The following is a 25247-nucleotide window of genomic DNA, read 5'->3' as shown; positions in this document are numbered from 1 at the left end:
TTGACCCCTTTTTCCAGTATTTATGAATATGTTGAATAGGACTGGTTCTAGTACAGACCCCTGGGAGATACCACTATTTAGCTCTCTATCCTGAAAACTGACCATTTATTCTTACCCTTTGTTTCCTATCTTTTAACTAGTTAACAATCCGTGGGAGGACCTTCCCTCTTATCCCATGACAGCAAAACATTTAAGCCTGTGCTTTTGTCCATCCCTATTCAGAAAAGCAGCATGTGCCTAACATTTTAAGCATATGGTAAAGTGCTTTGCTGCATAGGGATGGACTTCTGACCTGGGGCCCAAGTTTGGACCCTAACTGTAGCCAGTAACATGTCCTAGGATATATGTTTTTCTTTTGTATTCTTGATGTTGCATTCAAGTCAGGTCATCCTGACATGTATTCTTTTCACACTGTGTGAAATGATATCACAGCTCATTGGGATGGAACACAAAGGGGTAGCTATAGTCTATTTTCATGTCTCATTTTGAAATGATAACTTTGTGTAACTATCTTGTTTGTATCCACTTTGTTCACATATGGAGTATCCTTTCCATATAGATGTCTATTTGGATGAGTCTTTTCATACATGTATCATTAAACTCCAGTCCTTGAACCTGCAATGAGCTCCTTATACACAGCTAATTGTACATAACATCAGAAAAGTGCATAGCCATCTGCTGCTACATCCCTACTGTGGATCATGGAGAAAGTTTGTCACGAAATAATGAATGTTCAAGGAATCTGAGAAGCTGTTGGAAGAAACAATAAAAGCGAAAGGACAAATTGAATCTTATGGAAGGGGCAGAGCTGCTTTATATCGTTGTTCATGTCCTGTCATATAAATTCCCCCAGGACCGACTGCACATAGTTCATTGGCCAGGGGAAGTGGTTCTAAACAGCAAGCTCCTACGCAGTGAAACAAAATCAGTGTTGTAAATTAGGTTGTCCTTCATGCAGTTCCAAGTTTTATTTGGAACAGTGGAGAAGAGAGTATATCTCGGTATTTCTGCAGTGAGCAGCACTCAGCCACCTTTGGAAAATCTCCACCTTAAATGCCTTTTGGTCTAAAGTGCAAAGAGAAGGTAAGGGGGAAAGAGGAGTGGTTTGGTTTTCGGAAGTGCCAGCCACCCACAGCTCCACTGACACTGATGGACATTGTAGTTGCTGAGTAACCTTTGGAAACGGGGCCAAAGCCTCTTTGGGTAGGCGTACGCTGCAGTCAGAGTTGTATTTGCAGCTTGGACTGATATACGTGCACTAGCTTTACCTATGCTAGCGTTGCTAAAACCAGCAGTGTAGACAGAGTGGCACAAGCTTCAGCACATGCTAGTGTTGTGAGTGTGTCTCTAGGGTCCCCGGTGTGCATGTACAGCCCATGTGAAGCCTGCCCTGACCCATCAATCTAGCTATTTTTAGTAATGCTAGTTTGGGTGAAGCTGGCCAGGATGTGTTTACCCAAGGTGCAGTCACACCTTGATTTGCAGCATAGGCGTATCCTTTGACATGGGGCTTCTCTAAATCACCTTGCAAGTCTTCATTCTCTGTGGACAATTTTAATATTCTCATGATGGTGCTACATACTCTTGCTACGGAGTGTGAAGCGTGCCCTTTGTTGCTATTCAGCCTGTACAAACAGCAAAGGCCTGACTTTTCTCTCACTTGTGCCAGTGGGTGTATCTATACTTGGATTCCCAGGTCAAGGAGACATACCTCTGCTAGCTTTGATCGAGCTAGCATGCTAAAAATAGGATGTAGCCATGTGGTATAAGAGCCAGGCAGGGCGAGCTGCCCAGAGTGCATGCCTAGTTCTTGGAGGGGTGTGTTACTCAGGCTGACTCGTCCCTTGTGCTGCCGTGGATACGCTTTATACCAAAGGTATGTCGTCTTGAGCTGGGAATTACGCCCCAGCTCAAAGCGTGAATGGGAGATAGATAACTCTGTCAGTGGAATTGCCGTCGTATAAAGCTGATGTGAGGTGGAGAATCAGGTCCATAGACTTGTTGAAATTGTGGCTATGGAGAATGTTCACTTTCTTTCCCTCCCCCGTGCTTGTCCCCTCTCTGTTCTCTGTGATATTGTTCATCTAGTAAATGGGATGAAAAGAACTGAGTTAAAGAGTTGAGTCATGACTGAAATGTGTCCCAGACCAGGGAATTTTCCACTCTCAATGTGCAAAAACTTCCAGTGGAGTAGCAGGGCCATCAAGACTCCGGGTTGGAAAAAGTAAATCCAATATTTATATTGGGATTTCACATTTAACCAGTTCATGAACTTTCAACCTGGGGCTTGGAAATATCTTTCAGGGTGCATGCCTCCCCCTTTCCTTTACAGTTAGATAGGAGTCAGGATCCCAACACTTATGGGAAGGGCATGTGTCTCAAAACTACTTTGTGCTGTGATATAGGGTCACAGTATGGCTCATGTTGAGAGCCAGTGCATCTTGTTAAATTCCATCATATTCCAGACTGCAATAAATGCTTTCTGTCCATTGCAAAATCCAATAAAAATAAGTATGAAAGTCTGTGACCGCTTCATCTTACTTTATCTCAATATTAAACATTAGGGCCATCTGGAATGGTTGGCTTAGTGGATTACGTAACAGGAAGAATGATAAAATAATATTAGCTCTAATGCTCAAATAATTTTACAACTCTCTATTTTCTCTTCAGCACGCTGCTTCTTAGCATCTTTCTGACACATTCGTGAAATGATAATGCCACACCACAGTTCAGGCAGTGCAAAGAAGGATTTAAACCCAGCTTAAAGAGATACTTGCAGATTGACCCAATAAAGGGAATTCCTCAGGTGGCATAGAGTTCCTATAGTGATTTCTATGCAACCCCACCAACTTTTGACCCCCAACCACAAGGGGTGTGGCTTGGACATCCATCCCTAGACATTTCCAGCTACTCAAAGCCTAACCTAAGGATTGGGAGGGATGGTGTCCCTAGCCTCTGTTTGCCAGAAGCTGGGAATAAGGGATGGATCACTTGCTGATTGCCTGTTCTGTTCGTTCTGTCTGCAGCACCTGGGATTTGCCACTGTTGGAAGACAGGGTACTGGGCTAGGTGGACTTTGGTCTGACCCAACATGACCGTTTTTATGTTCTTAAGAATCTGAAGTTTTTGATTCAGATAGTTCTAGTCAGCCTAAGGGCAATCTACCAAGACAAACTTTCAAGCTTACACAGAGTAAGCTGTGTCAGCTCAAAAGCTTGTCTTTTTCACGAACAGAAGTTGGTCCAAAAAAAGATATTCCCTCACTCACCTTGTCTCTGGGACCGACGCATCTAACACCACAATACTGCAAACTCGCAATGTCCTACATGTCCTGGGACCAACACATTTACAGCAACAACAGCCCCTTCTATCCAAAACCCCCCCCCCAACCAATGCCTCCCACCCTAAACTCCCCCAACCAAACAACTAAAGACAAACTCCCGAAACAAAACAACCTTTAGAGAAAAGGGTAAATTTAATAAAACTAAAACCAAACAAAAGCTAACCCAAGTAGAATTTTTACCCGCGAAAGACTGCCAGAGATTTCATGAAGTCTACTAAAGATACCATGATTAGTATCGGTTCTGCTGATGTTTGAAGGCTGGCCATCAGTATGTACAAAGAGGTTAGGTCTGAGTGACTTCTTGGTCAGTAGGAGATCAGATACTATGGTGATGAATGACTATGGTGATGAAACCTTAATAGATGGATTTTTTTTTCTTCAGTACTCCACAAAAAATTTTTTTAAAATGCTTTTCTTCCAAATAGACCTACCACTATCAAACAGACCAGCTACAAGATACTATCTGTGTTTGCGTTTGAAGAGCCAGGGAATGAGTTTCCTTTTAAAAATGTTTGAAATGTAAAGATGAAGTTGGTTTACATTTAGATTGTGTATCCTGGAATCTCCTGGCCCAATTCTGCTCTGGTTACTCTTGCTGACCCTTTATTTGTAATCCACAGTACTACCCAGGGCCCATTATCTGAATCATCATCTTGACAAAGAAAGAACTCCCAATCCTCCATTTTACATTTGCATTCTCCTGTACTCATACTAAGCACATAGTCTACATTGGCAGCCTGTATAAATCCACAGTGAAATGCTTTTAAATAAGTTTGTTCAGATGGGACTAATACACCCCACTTCCTCAACAGCTGGTAAACCGAATGGAAATGTTTTCCTAAAGATTTCTAAGCCTATTAAAGGAGAACATCTGCAACATTCCATTTTTGTCTGTGCTTCCCAGCACCCTTTTGAGATGAGCTCCTGATAAAAGAACAAATCCTCTAACGGAACTCATTCGCTGTGCGGCAGGGCTGTGCGATTCCATAATCTCTTCTGTGCTGTCAGATAAAAGTTTAATAGCTCATGTAGCACAGATGGTTTTTGATGAAAGGATAAAACATGCTTGAAATTTGTATGAGAACTAGTCTGGTGGGCCCATTTCCTTCCCCCTCCAACACACCTTTTTTTTTTTTCTTCCAGAAATTAATGTTCTAACATCAAAATTCCAGAACAGTGAAATCTGAAGTACAGTTTCTATGTTTTTTTAGCATTGAAATGCCTGAATTTTCATGCTGGGTTAAAAACTTTAGAAAGAGAATTTTACTTAGGATTTTTCTACACTAGAAAAGTTTATACCTGGGTATAATATCCATTAGTGGCATAACAAAATCATACCAGTATAAGCCCTAGTGTGGATTCAGATATACCCGAATAAAGGGTATTATACCAATATAGCTTATTTTCTTTCCTGAACTGGAATAAGTTTATATTGGTAAAAGCATTTTATACTATAAATAGTAGTAATATACCAGTATAACTGCATCCTCACTGGGGGCTGTGTTCTGCTTTACCCGTGCCAGTGTAGTTAAAGCAGCAAAACTTTCTAGCATAGCCCTTAATGTGTTAACATGTGTTTAACTAGTACACCTGTTGTATATTCAAGTATACTGGTGATTATATAATTTGAAGAATGGTCTTGTAGTTAAGGCACTTAATTAGGACTTGAAAAATCTGCTTTCAATGTGTGGCTTTTCCACAGTCTTTGTGTGACCTTTGGCAGGTTACTTAATCTCTCTGTGTCTCATTTTCCCATCTGTAAAATGGGATTAAACTTCACAAGGGTGTTTTGTAAGAATAAATGTATATGTAAGATGCTACATTAATTGGGGTTAAAAAAAAGAACCTAGATAGAGAATTCAGAGTCAGGCAGGGAACATAACCGGAGTTAGACTGGTGTAAATCCAGCTGACTTCAGTGGAATTATCCCAGATTTACAGTGGTGGAACCAAGAGCAGAACCTGACCACAGTCTTCATATAAAATAACTGAAGAACACTTAGATCTCTCATTAATTACTGACAACTTTGTCAGAGGAGGGAGCCATTCAAAGGTTAATGTCAGTTGGAACAGGGAAAAGTTCACAACACACACATCCTTTCTGTGTCCCAGGACTTAAACCTTGGGGGCATCTTCTCTTCTCCCTTCTCATCCAGGCCGTTGCCAAATCCCCCCTTTTCTTCCTGTAAAATGTCTGCAGAATTCATCCATTCCAGTTGCAAAGTGGGAATAATCATACTTGCAATGGCCTACCTCACAGGGCTATTATGAGGATTAACTAATGTCTGTGAAGCACTTTGTAAATCTCCAATGCTGTAATATGGATACAGAACAAAAACCCTTACTAACAGCACTTTAGTCCAGGCTCTAGTCCTCTCCTCCATAGACTTTTACACCTTCTTACTCTAGGGCTTGTCCACACTATGGGGGCTACTGGCTATAGTTGCCCAGCTACAGCACTATGCCACTGTAACCCTGTAGTATAGATATAAACTACAATGATGGAAGGGTTTTTTCATTGCTGTAGCAACTCCACTTCCTCAAGTGGTGATAGCTAAGCTCATAGAAACATTCTTCCATTGACCTAGCCATGTCTACACTGGGGGGGTTAGGTCGGCATAGTAATAGTGCTCAGGGATGTGAATTCTTCACATCCCTGATTGCCATAGCTATGGCAAACCTTAGTTTTTAAGTGTAGACTGAGCTTGAGATCTCCCCTCTTCTTTCTGGTCTGTCCTCTATTCCAGCCAGGATGATGATCGTCTTGTACCACAACTCCACCCAGGTCTGGCTTCTCCTTCCCCTCGCCACGCCCCAAATCCTTGCACTGCATCCCCCTCTTACTTCATAACGTCCAAGATTCTATTTAGTTTCAAGGCTCTCTGAATGATTCCTTTTACACACACACACCCCCACTCCTGCAGGTCTGTACAAACTTCTATCCTGATTGCCTCCTATCGCTCACCTACATGTACTCCTTCAGGGCTCTCCTTGTTCTTGGCTAGGCTTGCAGCTCCTCCTCTTTTCAAGGAGCTTCTGAAAACCCATTTCAGCTATAATGACTAGACACTTTCTGTAAGGCTCTTTCACATGGTCTGTTCCCATTCCTATCATTAGCCAGTGCTCTCCTTGGAGCAGGGATTATGTTCTTTTGTATAAGCACGAAGAGCAACTACAAAACACTGTTTAAAAAAAAAAAAAAAGAGGAGGAGCCCTTGTGGCACCTTAGAGACTAACAAATTTATTTGGGCATAAGTTTTCATGGGCTAGAACCCACTTCATCAGATGTATGAAGTAAAAGATACAGGAACAGGTATAAATACATGAAAAGATGTGGGTTGCTTTACCAAGTGTTAGGTCGGTCTAACGAGATAAAACACTATGGCACACGTTATGGACCTAGATAAATTATTTCTATTATTGCTTATGTGACATCATAATTTTACATGGCCCTTTACAAATCTAGAATAAAAAACACATTGCCTGCCCAAAGGAGTACAATTAAATCTCGTCAAGCCATCAAAGTTGAGTAAAAAAGGCTGCCAAGGAGTGCATCATGGTCTACAGCAGCAGTTCTCAAACTGTGGGTTGGGACCCCAAAGTGGGTTGCCAGGGCTGGCTTAGAGTTGCTGGGACTCAGAGCCGAAGCCCAAGCCCAATCGCCCGGGGCCGTAGCCCAAGGGCTTCAACTCTGGGCAGCAGGGCTAGGTTACAGGCCCCCTGCCTGGGGCTGAAGCCCTTGGGCTTTGGACCCCCCCCCCATCTGGGGCGATGGGGCTCAGGCTTTGGTCACCCCTTCTGGGGTCATGTAGTAATTTTTGTTGTCAGAAGGGGGTCACGGTGCAATGAGGTTTGAGAAACCCTAGTCTCTGGCTCGCCGACAGGGGAAGGGGGAGCAATTGCTCAGGGGCCTGGGTGATTTAAAAGGGCCAAGGGCCCCCCCGCCCTGCCACATTCATTACATTTGTGACTCTACTCCTTGGGGGAGAATTGTATGTCTCCTGTTCTGTTTTACCTGCATTCTGCCATATATTTCGTGTCACAGCAGTCTCAGATGATGACTCAGCACATTTTCGTTTTAAGAATACTTTCACAGCAGATTTGACAAAAACACAAAGAAGGTACCAATGTGAGATTTCTAAAAATAGCTACAGCACTTGACCCAAGGTTTAAGAATCTGAAGTGCCTTCCAAAATCTGAGAGGGATGTGGTGTGGAGCATGCTTTAAGAAGACTTAAAAGAGCAACACTCAGATACGGAAACTACAGAACCCGAACCACCAAAAAAGAAAATCAACCTTCTGCTGGTGGCATCAGACTCAGATGATGAAAATGAACATGCGTCGGTCCGCTCTGCTTTGGGTCATTATTGAGCAGAACCTGTCATCAGCATGGATGCATGTCCTCTGGAATGGTGGTTGAAGCATGAAGGGACATATGAATCTTTAGCGCATCTGGCACATAAATATCTTGCGACCCAGCTACAACAGTGCCATGTGAATGCCTTTTCTCACTTTCAGGTGACACTGTAAACAAGAAGTGGACAGCATTATCTCCTGCAAATTGTAACCAAACTTGTTTGTCTGAGCGATTGGCTGAAGTAGGACTGAGAGGACTAGCAGGCTCTAAAATTTTACATTGTTTTATTTTTGAATGCATTTTTTTGTACATAATTCTACATTTGTAAGTTCAACTTTCATGGTAAAGAGATTGCACTTCAGTACTTTGTATTAGGTGTATTGAAAAATACTATTTATTTTGGTTTTTTTACAGTGCAAATATTTGTAATCAAAAATAAATATAAAGTGAGCACTGTACACTTTGTATTCTGTGTTGTAATTGAAATAAATATATTTGAAAATGTAGAAAACATCAAAAAATTGAAATAAATGGTATTCTATTATTGTTTAACAGTGTGATTAATTTGATTAATTTTTTTAATAGCTTGACAGCCCTAATTCCTAATGAACTGTTTCATGGGGGAGGGAAAATATTTCCAATCAGATCTGTTAATTAGATAATCAATGTGAATTAGTCAATCAATATTTATAAAGGGCTTTGCACATATAAAGTGCCAAGTGGTTTCCACCTCTTATGAATATTTATTTCAGTCAGCTAATAATTCTGCAGAAGTAAGCAGCAAAGATTTGCTAAATTCCCTTTCCCTCTGTGGTTTTCCAGTATGCAATGAATTTGGCATGCAAACACAAACTGCTGTGGATGTGTAAGCAGAAAGCCTTCTCAGAGAATCCTGCGTATGCTATGTGCTGTGTATTCCCTTTAGGGATCGTAATGAGCTGCATATTTCTCTGACAGTTGGTAACAAGGTAATCCTGTCTTTATTCTCCAGCCTGTGGCTGCAGTTTACCCTCTTCTCTGTTTTCTTGCTGCAGAGGAGGTGGTGGAAGGGAAAAGTGCCATCCTGATAGGAATGAGCCAGTGGAACTCCAATGACTTGGTAGAGCAGATCGAAACAATTGGGAAGCTGGAAGAAAATCAAGGTAAAATTTAGCTTGCTATATGTATATATTTAGGTTAACAAGGAAACTTAAGCTGACACTTAAGCTGTCTGATTTTGTTGAGACTCCTGATACAAATGGCATTTACAATGTCACAAAGCATAACTGGTATTACAATTAACATTGTTATACATCTATTCACTATTTCCCTGTATTAAAATAATTCAGGACCTATTTCTGCAAGATGCACCCTGTGGGTAGACTGTATACTCAGACCTGGGGCTCTGCTTGGGTACAAGACTCCATCCACACACAATAGCTTGCATGACCAAGGCCTATGGTTGTATATCTGTCATGGCCATGACACACATTAAGGGCGTTAGGGTCACTGTCTCCCAGGCCAGGTCGCTACTCAGGGCCTGACTCTGGTATCTTTGCTACAGGTAAGTAGCACTGTACTCTACAAGTAGTTCTGCAGAAGTCAGTGGAACCATTTGTGTAGTAAGTGTGTGATATTTTTTTTTCAAAGGGACATAAAGGTCCTAAGCCTCCATGCTAAAATTTTCAAGTGCCTAAGTAACTTAGGAGCCTTGAATTTCAGTGAGACTTAAGCTCCCAAATACACAGCTTTTTCAAAAAGGTTACCCCTGAACTCCCACTGACTTTAAACAGGAGTTACCTTCGTCAGGCAATATCCCACCATAAGATACGATTCAGTGTAGGTAATGGTGTCAGTCTTGCCTTTAAGTAACTTGGTAAATTTGTCCAATGAAGTATGGGGGTTTTCAGACGATTAGTTGAATGTTATCAAGTGGTTTAAAGCATTTTTATTGTTAGTTAAATGGTATTTATTTGGTTTTTCTCTGGTTCCCCCTGACAAAGACAATTTATTTAATGTATTCTGAGCCATGAGTGTTTGTGTTTTTAGGCTGCTTTTTTTAAAAAGACTTTCCCCGTTTCTTACTACAAATAGCTGTCCTGAAAGATCAGTATGGACTGGAGTGTGTTCATCTGTAGGAAAAGAAAGGGATATTTCTGTATAGCTATACATATTTTCAGCAATCGCTTGTGGAAGGAATTAATTTATTAATTATCTTTGTTTAGTGACTCTCTTCTCTTCTCTTTATCTTCTGGGTGTTTCCTTTGCTAGTGGTTAAGTAGCATGTTGACCAACCAATCCAAATGGCATGTTGTTAAAGATTATTAAGTGGATAATTAGAGAGGGAAGAAGTTTGTCTTACATCTGCCCTTGACAGTGGCATACAGTGCTCCTTCATGTTGCTTGGCAATTTATTTCAGTTGGAGTCAGGGATTCAATGGGGATTTGTAGGAGATGCTTACTGAATTGTAAATGTGCCTCCTCTCTCTGCTGTTAGACTATTGAGAGAAATTGATCCAATGTTGCACCACAACTAAGATAACTTTTTTTTTTTAATGACCACATAAAGGCAGGTTACTCTGGACTATTTGCCACTATTCCTGGACTTTCTTCACTGACTGCAAAGTTTTAATATATTTACTTCAATATTATGATGTTAGATTTTGTGTCTTATTGTTTTGATAGTTTCCAGAGGTTCCCACTAAGATCATGGCACCATTGTTTTAGGCACAAACAAACAAACAAACAAAAAAGCAAGGGATGGTCCCTGCCCCTAAGAGCTTTCAATCTAAGGAGGGAAGACAGATAAACGGAGGGTTATTATTCTCTCCATTTTACAGATGGGGAACAAAGACCGAGAGAGCATAAGTGCCCTACCCAAGGCCACGCAGAAAGGCTGTGGTACAAAGCCAGGAGTTGAACCCCAGTCCAGCATCTTAATCATGAGACCTTCCCTCCCTTATTTCAGTGGTGTCCTATCTTTTTTGTTTTGTTTTGTGGACTACTTTGTAAGACAGCAAACCACCATGGTTACCTCTCCTTCTTAGCCCTCTTGTCTCACATTGCTTGGTGCTCACCTTGCTTTCTTCTGGAGAATACTAGGTAGGGCTTAGAGGATTACTGGTCTACTTGGACCATAGTTTGAGAGCAGGCCTACTTATAACATCGTTACATTTTAATGGCTTTTCACAACACAGTAGCCTGCTTCAAGTCAATGTTCACTGTGCTGGGGTGTATGACTTTGCACGCTATGGGTCTATTTTCAGAGGTGCTGAGCAACTGTAACTTCGGCTGAAGTCAATAGGAGCTGTGGGCAATAAGCACCTCTGAAAATCAGACCTAATGGTATGTCCATACAAGGCAGCTCACGCCAGAATGAGATTTCGTATTTTGTTATATCAATAATGTAAAAAAAAACTAGAGCAACAGCTGTAATGCATGCTGCCAGTTAGGTGTTTCACTCGGTTGGCCCCCTGCTAAATTCATCTGATTAAACTAGGCCACACATCTCAATGCCTCTTCTCCTCTTGAACTCCACCACGTTATACTGCAAGGTTCAGTTCTATTGATTAGCTACCTATTGATATTTCTCTGCTGTGAAATTACCTGCCAAATGCATATAGATCCTATTGTTGTGTGTTTACTGCAGCGAATTATGCAGGGCTTCTGTTGGAGAATGAATCGTGTTCGGGAATTTTAGAACTCCACTCTGTGATTGGCAATTGCAAAACACAAATAATGAAGGCAAAGAGCATGCAAGATCTATTTGATGGGGAACTATATTATTTTCTGAAATAGCTGCAGTAAAAAAGCATTTAAATGTTAATGCAACCATTTACATTCAAAGCTTTACCCCAAAAAAGCTGGCAAAATTTTTTAACGGAATCATTTCAGCTGTAAAAATAGAGGGCTGGATTCTGATACCTTTACTCAGAGTGAACAAGTAGTCCCACTGAAGTCAGTGGAACTACTTTTGGAGTAAGGTGCTACTAAACTGTGGAATCAGGCCCATTGTTACCACTTAAACCCTTTTAAACAGCTGCATTGATTTATTACCTTTTCAGAGACTATTTGGAGAACTCATCAGTGTTTGCCAAAATAAGGTTGCATTTTTAAAGCCCGTGTGTCTTCATTAAAGACATGCCCTGAGGGGGCTGGATAGTTCATAGCTCGCCTCCAGATTTTCTCTGTTAACTCCAGCCCTAGTGTGTAGCCTTTACCATTTGAGAGCCGTACTGTGGTTTGTGAGAAATGAATAGCTGATCTCAGGCTAATATCTGTATGACACAAACTAGAACTGTGACTGGCATCTTGTCTAATCATATCCTCTTGGCTGACAATGTGTACAAACTACCCTTATGGTTGAAACCCACTGGCTAATGGCCTGATTATGGATCGCTGAATGACGGCCTGTTCTGTTCATTCCCTCGGAAGCATTCAGCACTGTTGGAAGACAGGAAACTGGGCTAGATGGCTCATTGGGTTGACCCAGTATTGCTGTTCTTATGATCCAGTACCTATTGAAGTCAATGGCTCTCTTTCCACTGACATTGATGGATGCAAGGTTATTTCCTAAATTATGATTTTCAGAGGAGCCTAAGGGAGTAAGGTGACTTTTACTGGGACCTGGATGCACAAATCCCCTAGGCGCTTCTGAAAATCCCAGCTCAAATGTGCCATGTGCCCTTCTAATGGATTGTTCCCATAAAAGATGAGGGTCTAGTATATATTGGCTCTTTTTAGCTCAAGTGATAGAGGCTTGTGGGTTGGTTCTGAAGGTCTCTGATTCAGTCCCTTTCCGATGTCTCTTGTTGGTAGTGAGGGTGTCATTTCATTCCCTTTGTGGTTGTACCCTTCAACACAGGATCAGAAAACAGTGGGAATGCTGGGGGGGCAGCGCGCAGTGCTGTTGCCTCTGGTGCACCTGTTTTTTGGGTCTAAATCAAGGGTTGTCGTCTTTGTTTAGTGCTATCAGTCCAGCTGCTTTCATGAACACTCATATTTGCACTGGGTCTTTAAAAATACAGGACCAAATCCTCCAGGCATTAAGTGCAGAAAACTCCTGTTGACTGACCAAACCACAGAATCTGACCCATGGTTATGAACGACACATTCAGCTGAGAAGGAAGTGGCTATGTTGCACTTCGTTGTAGTTAAACCAGCTTCCAGGACCAGTGATGCTGCTAGTTGCCTTTGCAGCAATTTTGAAGTTTGTGTGCATTGTTTTTTTTTTTTTAAATGGTTTAATAGATTGACTAGTAAAGCACACAATTAAGAGCTCTTTCAACAAATGAAGATGTATGGGAAGCTGCAGTATGCTCTGGGCAGAATTAAAGGCACGCTGGGCACTCACTACAACTTTAAGAAACAGCATAGCCACAATTCCACTGAAAGAGAGACAAGCTTATTAGCACCCTTTTAAATAGTAGGTATATAAATTAATTCAGTCGCTGTTTCTCAGTAAGTAGACCTGAGAGCACTTGACCAATACAAATTTCCCCATCAATGCAAGAAATACTTCTTCAGGGAAAAATCTGGGAATCCAGTAATGCCGACTTAATATAGTTAAACAGAGAATAACACAAACAGCGATCAAGCTGAATTAAAAACCTGTAGAGCTGCATAAAGTATCTTGATGGGGAGCTGCTTTTCCTGTGGCAGAATCAAAGCACTGTATTAAATATACTCTCAGGGCCAAATTCATGACTGGTGCTAAGCAGATACCTATGGTATCAATGGAATTGCACCTGCTTGATACCAAGAATTAATTTGGCTTATTAGATTTTATTTTTTTCTGTTCCTCCACCCCCCTACCTTTGGTCCTGATCCTGCAAGCACTTAAAGCACATGCTTAAGCTACTATGTAAGTGTTTGTAAGATCAGGGTCTTTGTTTGTGTTTTAGTTTTGGGGCTTGTCTACACTGTACTGCAGTGCAGACTACAGGGTGTGTGAACTGCTGGCATGAACGAAAAGGTGTGAAAGAGGACTAAGTTAACACAAACTATGTACCTGTTAGTTCACGCCTGAGGCATCCACATGAGGCAGATAAGAGTGCAGCTCTTTGGTGTGGTCTGCAACACACACACTCAGTCTGTACTGTGGCTCAGTGTAGACATACTCTTGATGAGATATAGTAAAATAAAATCTTTGACCCCTAACAGTATTGTGTCCAGATACTTTTATTTCCAATGCAATTATAATGTCTATACATACATACTTGATTTGTAATTTGATTTGTTTACTATAGATAAATGCACAGTATTCTCATTTTTAACTTTATAGCTAACTGAAGAATTTTTATAAAAAGTATCTGCCCTTCTCCAGGTTTACCAGTGGGACATCACAGATTTAAGGATGTCTCTACATTTCAGTCCTATTGATTAGGACAGATATCCTCCAAGACATCAAAATATATGTCTTGTCATAGAAACCTACTGATGACTTGGGCTACACTGTGTGATGAAAAGCAATGCTAGTTAGTGGATAGGGCCCTGGCCTAGGAGTCAGTGACCTGTTTCTTTTCGTGGTTCTGCCACTGACCTGCTGTGTGTTTCCCCCTCCCACCCTTTGTCTGTCTTGTCTGTTTAGACTGTAAGCTTTTCAGAACAGAGACTCTCTTGCTACAGATTTGTACTGCACCTAGCACAATGGGGCCCTGTTTCATTGGGGCCTGCCATCACACTAATAAACAAAAATAAGAACGTTCACCAACAAGAATTTCATAGGTAGCTTCATGCTCTCAAGTGCAACCCGCAAAGACACTTACCCTGGCTATCTACTTTGCCATTACCCCTGCCCTCCTTTCTTCTGAAATGTAGCATGTTTATTAAGTTGGCCAGTAATTACCAAGCTTAAAGAAAATAAGGCTATTTTCCCTTAGAAAAGCTGTCTTCTCTCTTATCTTTATGTGGGACCAGCTGCCCCGATAAGACAATATTGAAAATGTGTTTACAGTGTTTACTATACATAAAGATGAGAGTACCATGAATGTAACAATCTAGAATGAGCATGGGTATGTGGCACGTGTTAAGCAGCGTGTCATAGTATGTAGAGCATTGGACTGGGACTTAGGAGACCTGGGTCTGATTCCGGTCTCTGCCGGTAACCTGCTAGGTGGCCTTCAGCATGCCACTTCACCTCTTTTTGCCTCAGTTTCCCAATCTGTAAAATAGATATAATGATGATGACCTCCTTTGTAAGTATTATTACTTATTATTTATTTATTATAACATTATTACTTTTATGTTTCTGAAGTTTGTGTGCACAATTTTCTGTAAACGCTGTAGTAAAATGAAACTTTTAAAAAGTGAAAATCAAAGCACCTACTACCCATATTGTCATATATTTGTCAGCTTAATAGTGGTGACACTGATGTCATTAATATTTTTGAAAAACCATTGCAACCAAGATGTCACGTTTTTGCTTGGAGCAAATTATTTCCCTTCTTCTTCTTTTTTTTTTTTTTTTTTTTAAGTTGGGATTTTCAAAGCTGCCTAAGGAATTTGGATACCCGGCTCCCATTATTAAAATCAACATAGATATTGTCACTGGAAAATATGGATACTCCCTGTACTGTAATGAGTGACATACATGTGATACCATAACCACAGGCTGTTCACCATGCCTGTGCTAGAAAATATGATGGCAGAAATTGCAGGGGTATTTTTGTGGTTGTTTTGAACACAAAATACACTGTATATCCATGACATTACTGTTCACTTACTACCTAGAGGTAAATGAAACTCTGCTTTGTGAGAAGCTTTGGAAAAAGACATTTACTTAAGTTAGATGACAGTGCAGCTACCATGCTTAGCTTTTGGGGTGAGACAGCAGTAAATCTATGCCCCTTGCAGTGAGCACGGAGATTCAGAATGTGAAACCTTGTAAATTTTGCCACCAAGGTAAGTATTTGTTTGCCTGTTGACTCCCACCTAGACTTCTCAGCTGGAAAGAAACTACTTTTCTTTGTGCTTTACATGGCAGGTAGGGTGTATAAACAATAGCCTCTCAGGGCAGACCATTGTTTAGCTTGCATGGTGAAACTGTCAAAAGTAATTTCAGAAGAACAGTGGTTTGTGCAATAGGCAGCTGTGGGTCCAAATGTGCTGTCAAGGTTCCTTCCCCACTCTGAACTCTAGGGTACAGATGTGGGGACCTGCATGAAAGACCCCCTAAGCTTATTCTTACCAGCTTAGGTTAAAAACTTCCCCAAGATACAAACTTTGCCTTGACCTTGAAGGCTATGCTGCCACCACCAAGCGTGTTAAACAAAGAACAGGGAAAGAGCCCACTTGGAGATGTCTTCCCCCAGAATATCCCCCCAAGCCCTACAACCCCTTTCCTGGGGAAGGCTTGATAAAAATCCTCACCAATTTGTACAAGTGAACACAGATCCAAACCCTTAGATCTTAAGAACAATGAAAAATCAATCAGGTTCTTAAAAGAAGAATTTTAATTAAAGAAAAGGTAAAAGAATCACCTCTGTAAAATCAGGATGGTAAATACCTTACAGGGTAATCCGATTCAAAACATAGAGAATCCCTCTAGGCAAAACCTTAAGTTACAAAAAGACACAAAAACAGGAATATACATTCCCTCCAGCACAGCTTATTTTACCAGCCATTAAACAAAAGGAAATCTAATGCATTTCTAGCTAGATTACTTACTAACAGAAGTTCTGAGACTGCATTCCTGATCTGTTCCCAGCAGAAGCATCACACAGACAGACAGACCCTTTGTTCCCCCCCCTCCAGCTTTGAAAGTATCTTGTCTCCTCATTGGTCATTTTGGTCAGGTGCCAGCGAGGTTATCTTAGCTTCTTAACCCTTTACAGGTGAAAGGGTTTTTCCTCTGGCCAGGAGGGATTTTCGAGCACTGTACACAGAAAGGTGGTTACCCTTCCCTTTATTTTTATGACGTGTTTCTATAGAAAAGTGACAGAACAGGGAGGGAAAAAACTCGGCACACGTAAACCATGGTCTTTTGGAACCTGAACCTCTTGTGAGCAGAACTTCACACCTGGCTCAAAGTCTGTAATTAATGCTGAAAGTAAAATATGATTTTGTGAACCCACATATTTTCTGAAGGTTTCAGATGCTGTTTTGAATTGAGATAGTGCTTAGGATCTGTAGTTATGGACCGGGAACTGATTGCGCTAGGCTGTACAAACACAGAGCAAAAACACAGTCCCTGCCCCAAAGAGCTGACAAGCTAAGTCCTTTTTTAATCCTCCCCAGGGCTGTCACAGTGTCGGAGTTTATCTATAATAATGGCTATACTTCTGGACTTCCAGGTCTTGGCAAGACCCGAAAACCAGCAATTTAAAGAATGCAGGTGAAAACAATGAGCCATATTCAATAGAGGGTTGTGCTAACTGCACAGAAGCATTTTCCCATTGGTAAAAACAGTGCCAAAACTTCAGCAAAATTTACCCTCTATTCTTCACTCATTCATCTTGCTTATGTTTTGACCAGGTGAAAATAGCTTCAGATTTGTATTTAGCAACAACTGCACCTCTAACACCAACTACACAAGCTGGTCACAAGCTGCAGAGACTTTGTCTCTTTAGTTCTGAATGTCCTGCGTGAAGTCCCCAGTGTGTTGGCTAAGATGCTGGTTGTCCTGCTGGTACCCAGCTAGAGTAAGCAGGCAGAAGGGAGCCCCGATGCATAATTTTTAAAGGCTTGGGGTTGGCAATAGTAGTAAGTACATGCAGGATCAGGGCCTTGGTTTAATAAATAATAATAATTAATAATACCTAGCTCTTATCTAGTGCTTTCATCAGCGTATCTGTGTGCTGTATAAAGGAGGGATCATTATCCCCATTTTCCAAGTGGGAAAACTGAGGTACAGAGAGGGCAAATGAACTTCAATTTTATATTCAGATATCTATAGGAACACACACCATTTTATCTCTTCTGCTAGTTCTGCCTTAGTCTGAGCTGTGGTGGATAATTTCTCATTCCACCCACAAGTGACAGAGATGGATGACACAGTGAAACAGAAACAATTTTTCCCCCTTTTTTAATATTTTATGCAGTGTAATGTCGCGCCCATTATCTCAATTTTTGGGCCATGGGATTATCACACAATTACGCAATGCCATCACCATTAAAATGATTTCTTATCAAACTCTGCAAGAAACTTAACTGCTGTCAGACTTGTCTATCAGGTTCTTTTCAGGTTTGATCAATCCGAAGGTGAAGCTGAACTAAAATGTCAGGGAATGACTCAAATCATGATAGATATTTCATGTGACTCTCAACTTGTCTTGAATAGTTTAGTTATCATGAAGTCAAAGAGCAGCTAGTTTAAGCTGTCTGCAGAGCATGGTTCATCTATTCAGCTTTTGCCTTGAGATGCCAAGTGAACATGACTGTCTAATATAATATATATCTGGAGCAGAGAGATTTAAGAATTAGGAACAAGCCAGACTTTATTGTTGCAAATCCTGAACTGCATTCCTGGAGCAACCAGCTTGGCCAAACTAGGAATCCGTTTACTGCCAGGAAAACTGACAAGCTTATTGCCCCACTACCCTAAATATTTATAAGTCCAGGACAGCAGGTCCAGTACCGTTGCACTGATGGTAGCCAATACGCAGTACTTCAGAAGAAAGTATAATGTTTTTAACCCTTCTCACCTAATGCATTTACCTTTGCAGTGCTCTATCATGGTTGGAAAACTTTCCTGGCTGTGGCTTGGGATTGGCTAATGTTGGAGGCATGTGGAATCTCAGCCCTTGTACAGTATAAACGGGTCTCCTTCTCCCTATTGATTTGCACTCCTTGTAATTTTAATTTGGGAATGACCGTTTCCTCACTTCATAGGAGAATCACAAAAGTCAGAGTTGGAAGAGACCTGGTAGATCATCCAGTCCATCTCCCAGCCAGTGCAGGACTACGGCCCTACAAAACATTTGCTTCCTTTTTAAAACTAGAATGGAGAAAATGTTCTACATATTGGGGCTTACAGTGGATAGCTTGATGGTCAGGTTTTCTCTGATACTGAGTCTATTTGTTCCTCTCATGCTGTTTCTAGTTATGCTTCCGTGCATCTTGCTAAATAATCCCTCCCCATTCTTGGTGCTAACGTTCTTCTTAGCAAAAATGTAACATTAGAGTCCTGTAGTGAGCTCTCCTATTCACTTCATTCATTAATTCTCCTACTCATAGAGTATAGAGTGAAAACTTTGGATCATCCACATCCAGATAGCTCGGTCTCCAGTCAATATTGAGTCCTGCTCTATATTAAGGCTGAGGCAGCTGGGTCAAAAGCCACAACATCCTGACAGTGTGTGTGAGGCAGTCCGAGAGGTCTTCTCCAACCAGCTTTTGTTGAATCAAAGCTGGTATGGACTCTGGTACATGGAACACATGGCCAAGCCAGCTGAGAGGGTGTTGAGTCCCTCAGAAAACACTGGAAGCTGGTTGGTCTGATGCCTAATCACCTAATTCGAAACATAAAGTAACCACCATATACCTTCAATAAGCCGTTGCTGTTTCATGTCAAAGAGTCCAGCTGGCACATTTGCATCTCTGGGTTGGCCCAGGTTTCAGAGCCATACAAAAGGACAGAAACCACTGCTGCTTAACAGACACCCATCTTGGTCTAAGTTATGAGGCATTGGCACCACAAAGCCTTCCAAAGAGCGTGCATAAGACTATAGACTGGTTGATTTGATGTTTCACGTCAGCAAGGCAACCTTCCTCCTGGGTGACAGTAGAGCCAAGGTACTGAAATGAGTTGATGATTATGATGGGTGGGGGCAGAGATTCATAACCCACTTATATCAGTTTGAGCTTCTTCCAGTTGACTTGAAAAGCAAGCTTACTGCTTTTTCCACAAACATATTCAGGTCATTGATGACATTAGTTTGTGAGGACGTGAGTACGGTCTTGTCATCTGCATATTGCAGGTCAGTTATGCAGAAATCATGAATCACCATCCCGGGTATGTGGCTAGTGACAGCTTCTATAATTCGCTCGGTAATAGAGCAGAATAGATCAGGAGCAGCCATGCACCCTAGATAGATGCCACTGTTGTACTCAGGCCGGTTTGACATCCTAGTACTTAAGTGGACACAGTTCTCACTTTAGTGAAGCATTTCTATGAGACAGTAGAGGACCTTGTCAGGCACACCAGCTGCTTGCAAGCTGAGCCAAAGGGAGCAACTATCAACAGAATCAAAGGCAGCTTTTAAATCAATAAAGGCTTTATACACCTCATCCTTCCTGTGTTGAAACTCTTGAGCTTTTTCAGTAATTTGTCTAATGGCAAAAATCTGCTCCATGGTTGATTAGGCATAAACCTGGCTTGCTCTCCTGCTGCTCAGACTTAATTATTTTTCCAAACACTTCACGAGGACATGGTGAGTTATTATATTATTGAAATGTAACTATCCTTGTCAAAGTGAGTGTCATCAAATCGCATTTCACTCAGTCTTCACTTTTCTTTTAAAATGGTTCACGTAGGATCCGTGGAGTCAAATGACGAACTCCCATTGGCTTCAATAGGAGCAGGATACTGGGTCCCTCCTTGCTAATGAGCAATAGGTCTCCCAGTAACCAATGCATATTAGCAAGGCTCTGCTGTAAATAGTGGGCCAGATATGTATGTGTAGGTTTGTATAGCTGCAGATCTGGCTTGGTTGTTAATAGCACCTTCTATGGAAGCTCCCCCAAAGAGCAAGCATTTTCTTGTCCAGCTATTTAAATTAGGCAGTCATTAGTGAGAAGCTCTATATTAAATGTGTACTCGCAAGCTGGAAAGCATAACGGGAGAGCTTAACATGGCATTACTTCCGTCTCCCTCTGATGCCCAAATTAAAGTAGCAAGGACTCTAGAAACATCTGGAGCTGGATAAAGAGAAACAGAGCTTCGTGGGGAGATAATAAATACTTGCCATTGCATTTAGAGATTAGCAGTCATGCTGGGATTCAGGCTCTGCAGGGGATGGAGCTCCTTGCTCTGGGTTTTGGAAACACCTTTTTAATTTTTCCAAGAGTGAGAAACCCTGGAGTCTCAGAACTCCACCATCCAGTGCAAAATCCCCTGGTTAAGGGGAAATGACTGGCCTGCACAATTTACCCCAGCATCACTCATTGTTGCTAGCTAACTGTATATGACACAGAGCCATGAGCCTGAACAAGTTTCACCCACATCAAACTGCAAAAATGAAAGGGTTATGATATTCCCATTGCACTTCAACCCGTTTAGACCAAACAACCCCTACCTGGCTGGCTCTTCTGCTATTTATCCTTCAGGTATGCCTCTTCATCCCCCTGCTGGTTGGTAGGCAGTGCTAGCCAGCAATAGTTGCCGTTTCATCCGTAGATACAGGCAGGGGCTAACTTTGTCCATCTAGGTCTTGATCTTGGGCATAGATCCAGCAAAGCATGTAAGCACAGGCATAGCATTAAGCCGGAGAATACTCCCCATTAGCAGTACCTTCATACTTCAACTTACACATGGTGTAAGTGCTTTACTGGATTATGACCTTGGTTTCCTGATATTGTCTCTGTCATTTCGTTCCTCTTGTCCGCCTGTTGCTGCTTCACGAATACTCCACAATCCAGCCAACTTCTCCCCAGAGTAACCTTCCCCCTGCAACCTCAAAAAGGCTGTTCTTTGCGCCCCCCCAACTCTGTTCCTCCTCCCTATATATTTTGAAAATAATTCAGGCGTTAATGTTTATAGCTGCCGCAGAGACCGCTGACACCCTTCCCATCAGGTTGGCAAGATGTAGGCTGTTGTGAACAGAACACACTTTGGACTGAGTTCAGGAAGTATTTATTCAGACTGATCCAACTGTTCTGGAAAGACTAGGGTCAGCCAAATTCTGTGGCTTGATTTTATTTTTTCCAGCAAGTAAATATACCAAATACAGTACTTAGGATAACGTGCACAAAAAGAGGTTAGAGCTGTGCAAAGAACTGAATTTTTTTTAATGGTTTGGTGGTTGAACCAGGCAAACAAAAATTTTAAATTGTTTCAGTTCAGCATGAAACACTTTTTTAAATTTTTTTTCAGCAAACTGAAAAAGTAAAACAAAATAAAATAAAACTAAACATTTTGTTTGACCCAAAACAAAAATGGGGGGGGTTTTAAATTTTTTAAAATGGGAATCAGTTTCAAAATGACCAGTTGTTTTGAATCAAAATTGAAACATTTCATTTAGAATATGTCAAAATGAAACATATTGTATTTTTTCTGTGTGTTTTTTGGGGAGCGGGGGAAATATTTTGATCAAAACAGTTTGGCAAATTCAACCCAAGTTTGTGAAATGTTTCAGATGACCTGAATCTGTAATCTTCAGTGAAAAAAGCCTTCATCTGCATACTTCCATCCAGCTCTAGTTATGAACTAGATTCTCTGCTGTGCTGAGTTTCTGCTTTGGTTAAGGGTCCCCAATATTCTGCTTGTCCCCATCTTCAGCGCAGGTTAGAACAGCCTGGGTGCTGTTCTAATCTGTGCTAGCTAGCAACAGTGGCTCTGGAGGAGGGGGGGGGGTATGTCTAGACACTGCCCTGTGTCACAGATCCTAGCAAGCATCCCTATCTGGCCACCCACTAGGATGGCTGTTAGGAGAATCCAAGCCTTTGTGCTATGGATCCCTTGGGGTGTGTGTTAAGCTTCTAGAGCCTAAATGGACTCCAACCACTGCCCCAATCTCGGGATCCCTAGGCACACTCTCTGGGCACGGGCCTTCTATCTGGCATCCTCCTTGAATGTCAGAACATACTGTCCTGCTGCCTAGCCCCTCTGGGTGCAGTGTGCTCTTCAAGACCCCCTTCTCAGTACTTGAACACACTGCTCTCCCAGGACTCCATCCAAATGACATGAAGGTCCTGATTGACCGTTTCTCTTTCAGGGGCATGTAGTAATTGTGAAGTGGTCCACACACATGTTGCCCAGTCTAACAATCATAGAATCATAGAATATCAGGGTTGGAAGGGACCTCAGGAGGTCATCTAGTCCAACCCCCTGCTCAAAGCAGGACCAATCCCCAATTTTTGCCCCAGATCCCTAAATGGCCCCCTCAGCAATGTTCTGTTCTTTTACAGTTAGCCATGTAAAGCACAACAGAGTACAGATCAGACAAAACCATAGAACGTGCAGTGTCCCTCTCTAGCTCATCCTTCCCTTGAAGATCATCTGCATTCTGTCAGTCAGGCAGGGTCCTCCATCCTTCTTGCCTGCCCTACCCTTTCAGCAGCCTCCCTCATCTTAATCTTCTGTAAAATGGCTCCCCATCTCCTCACCCTTTTCCCCCTCCCATGAGTCCATTTAAAAATTCCTGCTGGGTCACCTGCTTCTTTTGTTCTGCCCTGATAACTTTCCATTATATTCCAAGCTTCCCTTCAGATAGGAGGAAGTGTCTCCTCCCAGCTACAGCAAACCCATTTTCCCAAGGTGGTGGTCTTTGAATAAACCATCGTTGAGAGCTGATCACTTTGGTCTGGCAGAGACATGACTCACAACTCTGGGTGGATCCATTACAGGTACAATAATTTCATGATACAATTTCATAAAATCATCTGCATTTCAGAAGACTGAACCCACAATTTGTCACGCCCTGTTCTTCAAGAGCCCAGCACAGCTACCTCCCTTGAACAGGGCTGGCTGATCACACCAGGACAAAAGAGAAGCAGATGTGTTTTGTCGTGTGAAATGTCCTTGGTTTATTCTCACCAAAACAAAACTCTTCTGAACTTTGAAGGAATTCCCTTGCAGGCTCTGAATGGATTAGGATGCATTATCTCTACATGTTGCAGTTAATTGGTAGAGATTTTCTATTTGCCAAACTCTACAGTACCCTCTTACTACTCATAGTGTGTCTTCTGCAACCAAGCATGAAAAGTGTGCGTACATGCCAAATTAAAGGATAGCTTTATAGAAAGAAATTACTGTCACTTCAACGGGAGTTATCAAAAACAAATTTCAAGGACTTCGCAGTTTTGTTACTTGCTTACAGAAGTCATCGTACAAATATAATCTTTAAACCACTGTCCTCATTACCCTTTCAGTGGCTTATTCTGGCTACTTGTTCTCACAATTATCTGCACTCCATCAGGAAAATAGTTTTCCTTTTGAATAAGGCTTATTGCAGTGTTACCAACTCTCAGGATTTTGTCATGAGTCTCATGATAATTGTTCCGCTTAAAGCTCCAGTTCCTAGAGTCTTGGAGGATATTGATGATTTCAGTCTTCATTCTTAAAGAAAAAGTAAGCTTTTAGGCCTTGTGGCTGTGGAGAGAGCTTCAAAATGTGACCCTAGTTCACCCTAAAGGCTCAAAAAAGCAAAAGGCAAATAAAAAGAATACCAAATCTATTATTTTTAAATAATCTCATGATTCATGGTGTTTGAACATTTGGGGTTGACAGTACTGTTACTGACTTGCTTTTAATTACATAACTGCCCCTTCCTCCCTTACATTAAGGTTGCAAAGTCAAGTACTGAAGAGTTAGGAAATACCAGACTTCTAGGTACCTGTGCAAACCTACTTCAGTCCTCTAGTGTGTGTGTGCATTATGATACACTCTTTAATTACACAATCACATAGTATTATTCCCCCACAGGGCCTCATTCAGTACACAGTTACCACCCCTGCCTCTAATATTGGACATAAAGAGCCTGATTCAGCAAAGCACTTAAACACATGCTTAACTTTAAGCGTCTGGGCAGTCCCACTGAAGTCAATAAGACTACTCACATATATAAACTTAAAGTGCTTAAGCACTTTGCTGAATCAGGACCAGAGTAGGCCAGTAAGGGCAACCTTTGTAGTATTCATATCAGGGATCATTTAACTATCTAAGTACCTTATGTACATACAAGATCCAAATATAGAACGGTGAACTGATTATTAATCCAGTATCATTCAGTGTTCCTAGAAACAAATTCACACACACAAGCGCTGAAGTCAACGGAAAGACTGCCTTTGACTTCAGTGGTCTTCCTTAGGGAAAACTTGCATTGGATTTAAAGGTTGATATTTTGGGCTCATACCGTTTAACAGTTTTTCCCTGTGAGAATATAAATATGGCCTTTGTAATGCTGTGAGGATTAGAGAGACCTTAAGGTGATCACCAGAAAGAGAGAGAGAGAGAGACTGAGAACAGGTTTAGGGCAGCTTTATTGTAGATTATACGAACCAAACAGAATACAGAGGTGACATGAATTCCTGGAACAGTTACTGGGCAATAACTAGCTGTGGTGATCATGTCTTGACGTTGTTTCCTATGGAAACGGTTTCTCTTTTATGTGGATCCTTGTCAGATGTACAAAGAAACTGGCATCTCAGGAAGGCTACGAACCATTTCTACAGGTTTAATGTGTTTATTTGAGCTGGCTGCCCCCTCTTTCATTTCTCCTGCTCCTCGTGAACACAAGTACATTTTTTTTCTGGTGTATGTTTTATCCAAAGATGCACTAAATTTGAACGGGAGGAAGGTGCTTTTGTGTATTATTTTAATGTGGATTAAAGTGGCAATAGGTGACTTTTTTTTTCTCATTCTGAACTTCCCAAAGGTATATTATTATTGCAGGGAGATAATGAAAGTGT

At 41.5% G+C, this 25247-nt stretch overlaps 1 protein-coding gene across 1 annotated transcript in view; it reads left to right on the top strand.

Annotated features, from left to right (window-relative positions):
- PITPNM3 (PITPNM family member 3) overlaps nt 1-25247 on the top strand; it is a 239243-nt gene that overhangs the window by 38544 nt on the left and 175452 nt on the right. The window contains exon 3 of the mRNA XM_077836936.1: nt 8735-8842. Within this exon, the coding sequence (XP_077693062.1) occupies nt 8735-8842 (108 nt within the window). The remainder of the gene's footprint in view (nt 1-8734; nt 8843-25247) is intronic.

The sequence above is a fragment of the Eretmochelys imbricata genome, chromosome 17, assembly GCF_965152235.1.
Source record: "Eretmochelys imbricata isolate rEreImb1 chromosome 17, rEreImb1.hap1, whole genome shotgun sequence".
In the NCBI taxonomy this organism is placed as follows: domain Eukaryota; kingdom Metazoa; phylum Chordata; order Testudines; family Cheloniidae; genus Eretmochelys; species Eretmochelys imbricata.
This window is presented reverse-complemented; position numbering and strand designations above follow the sequence as displayed.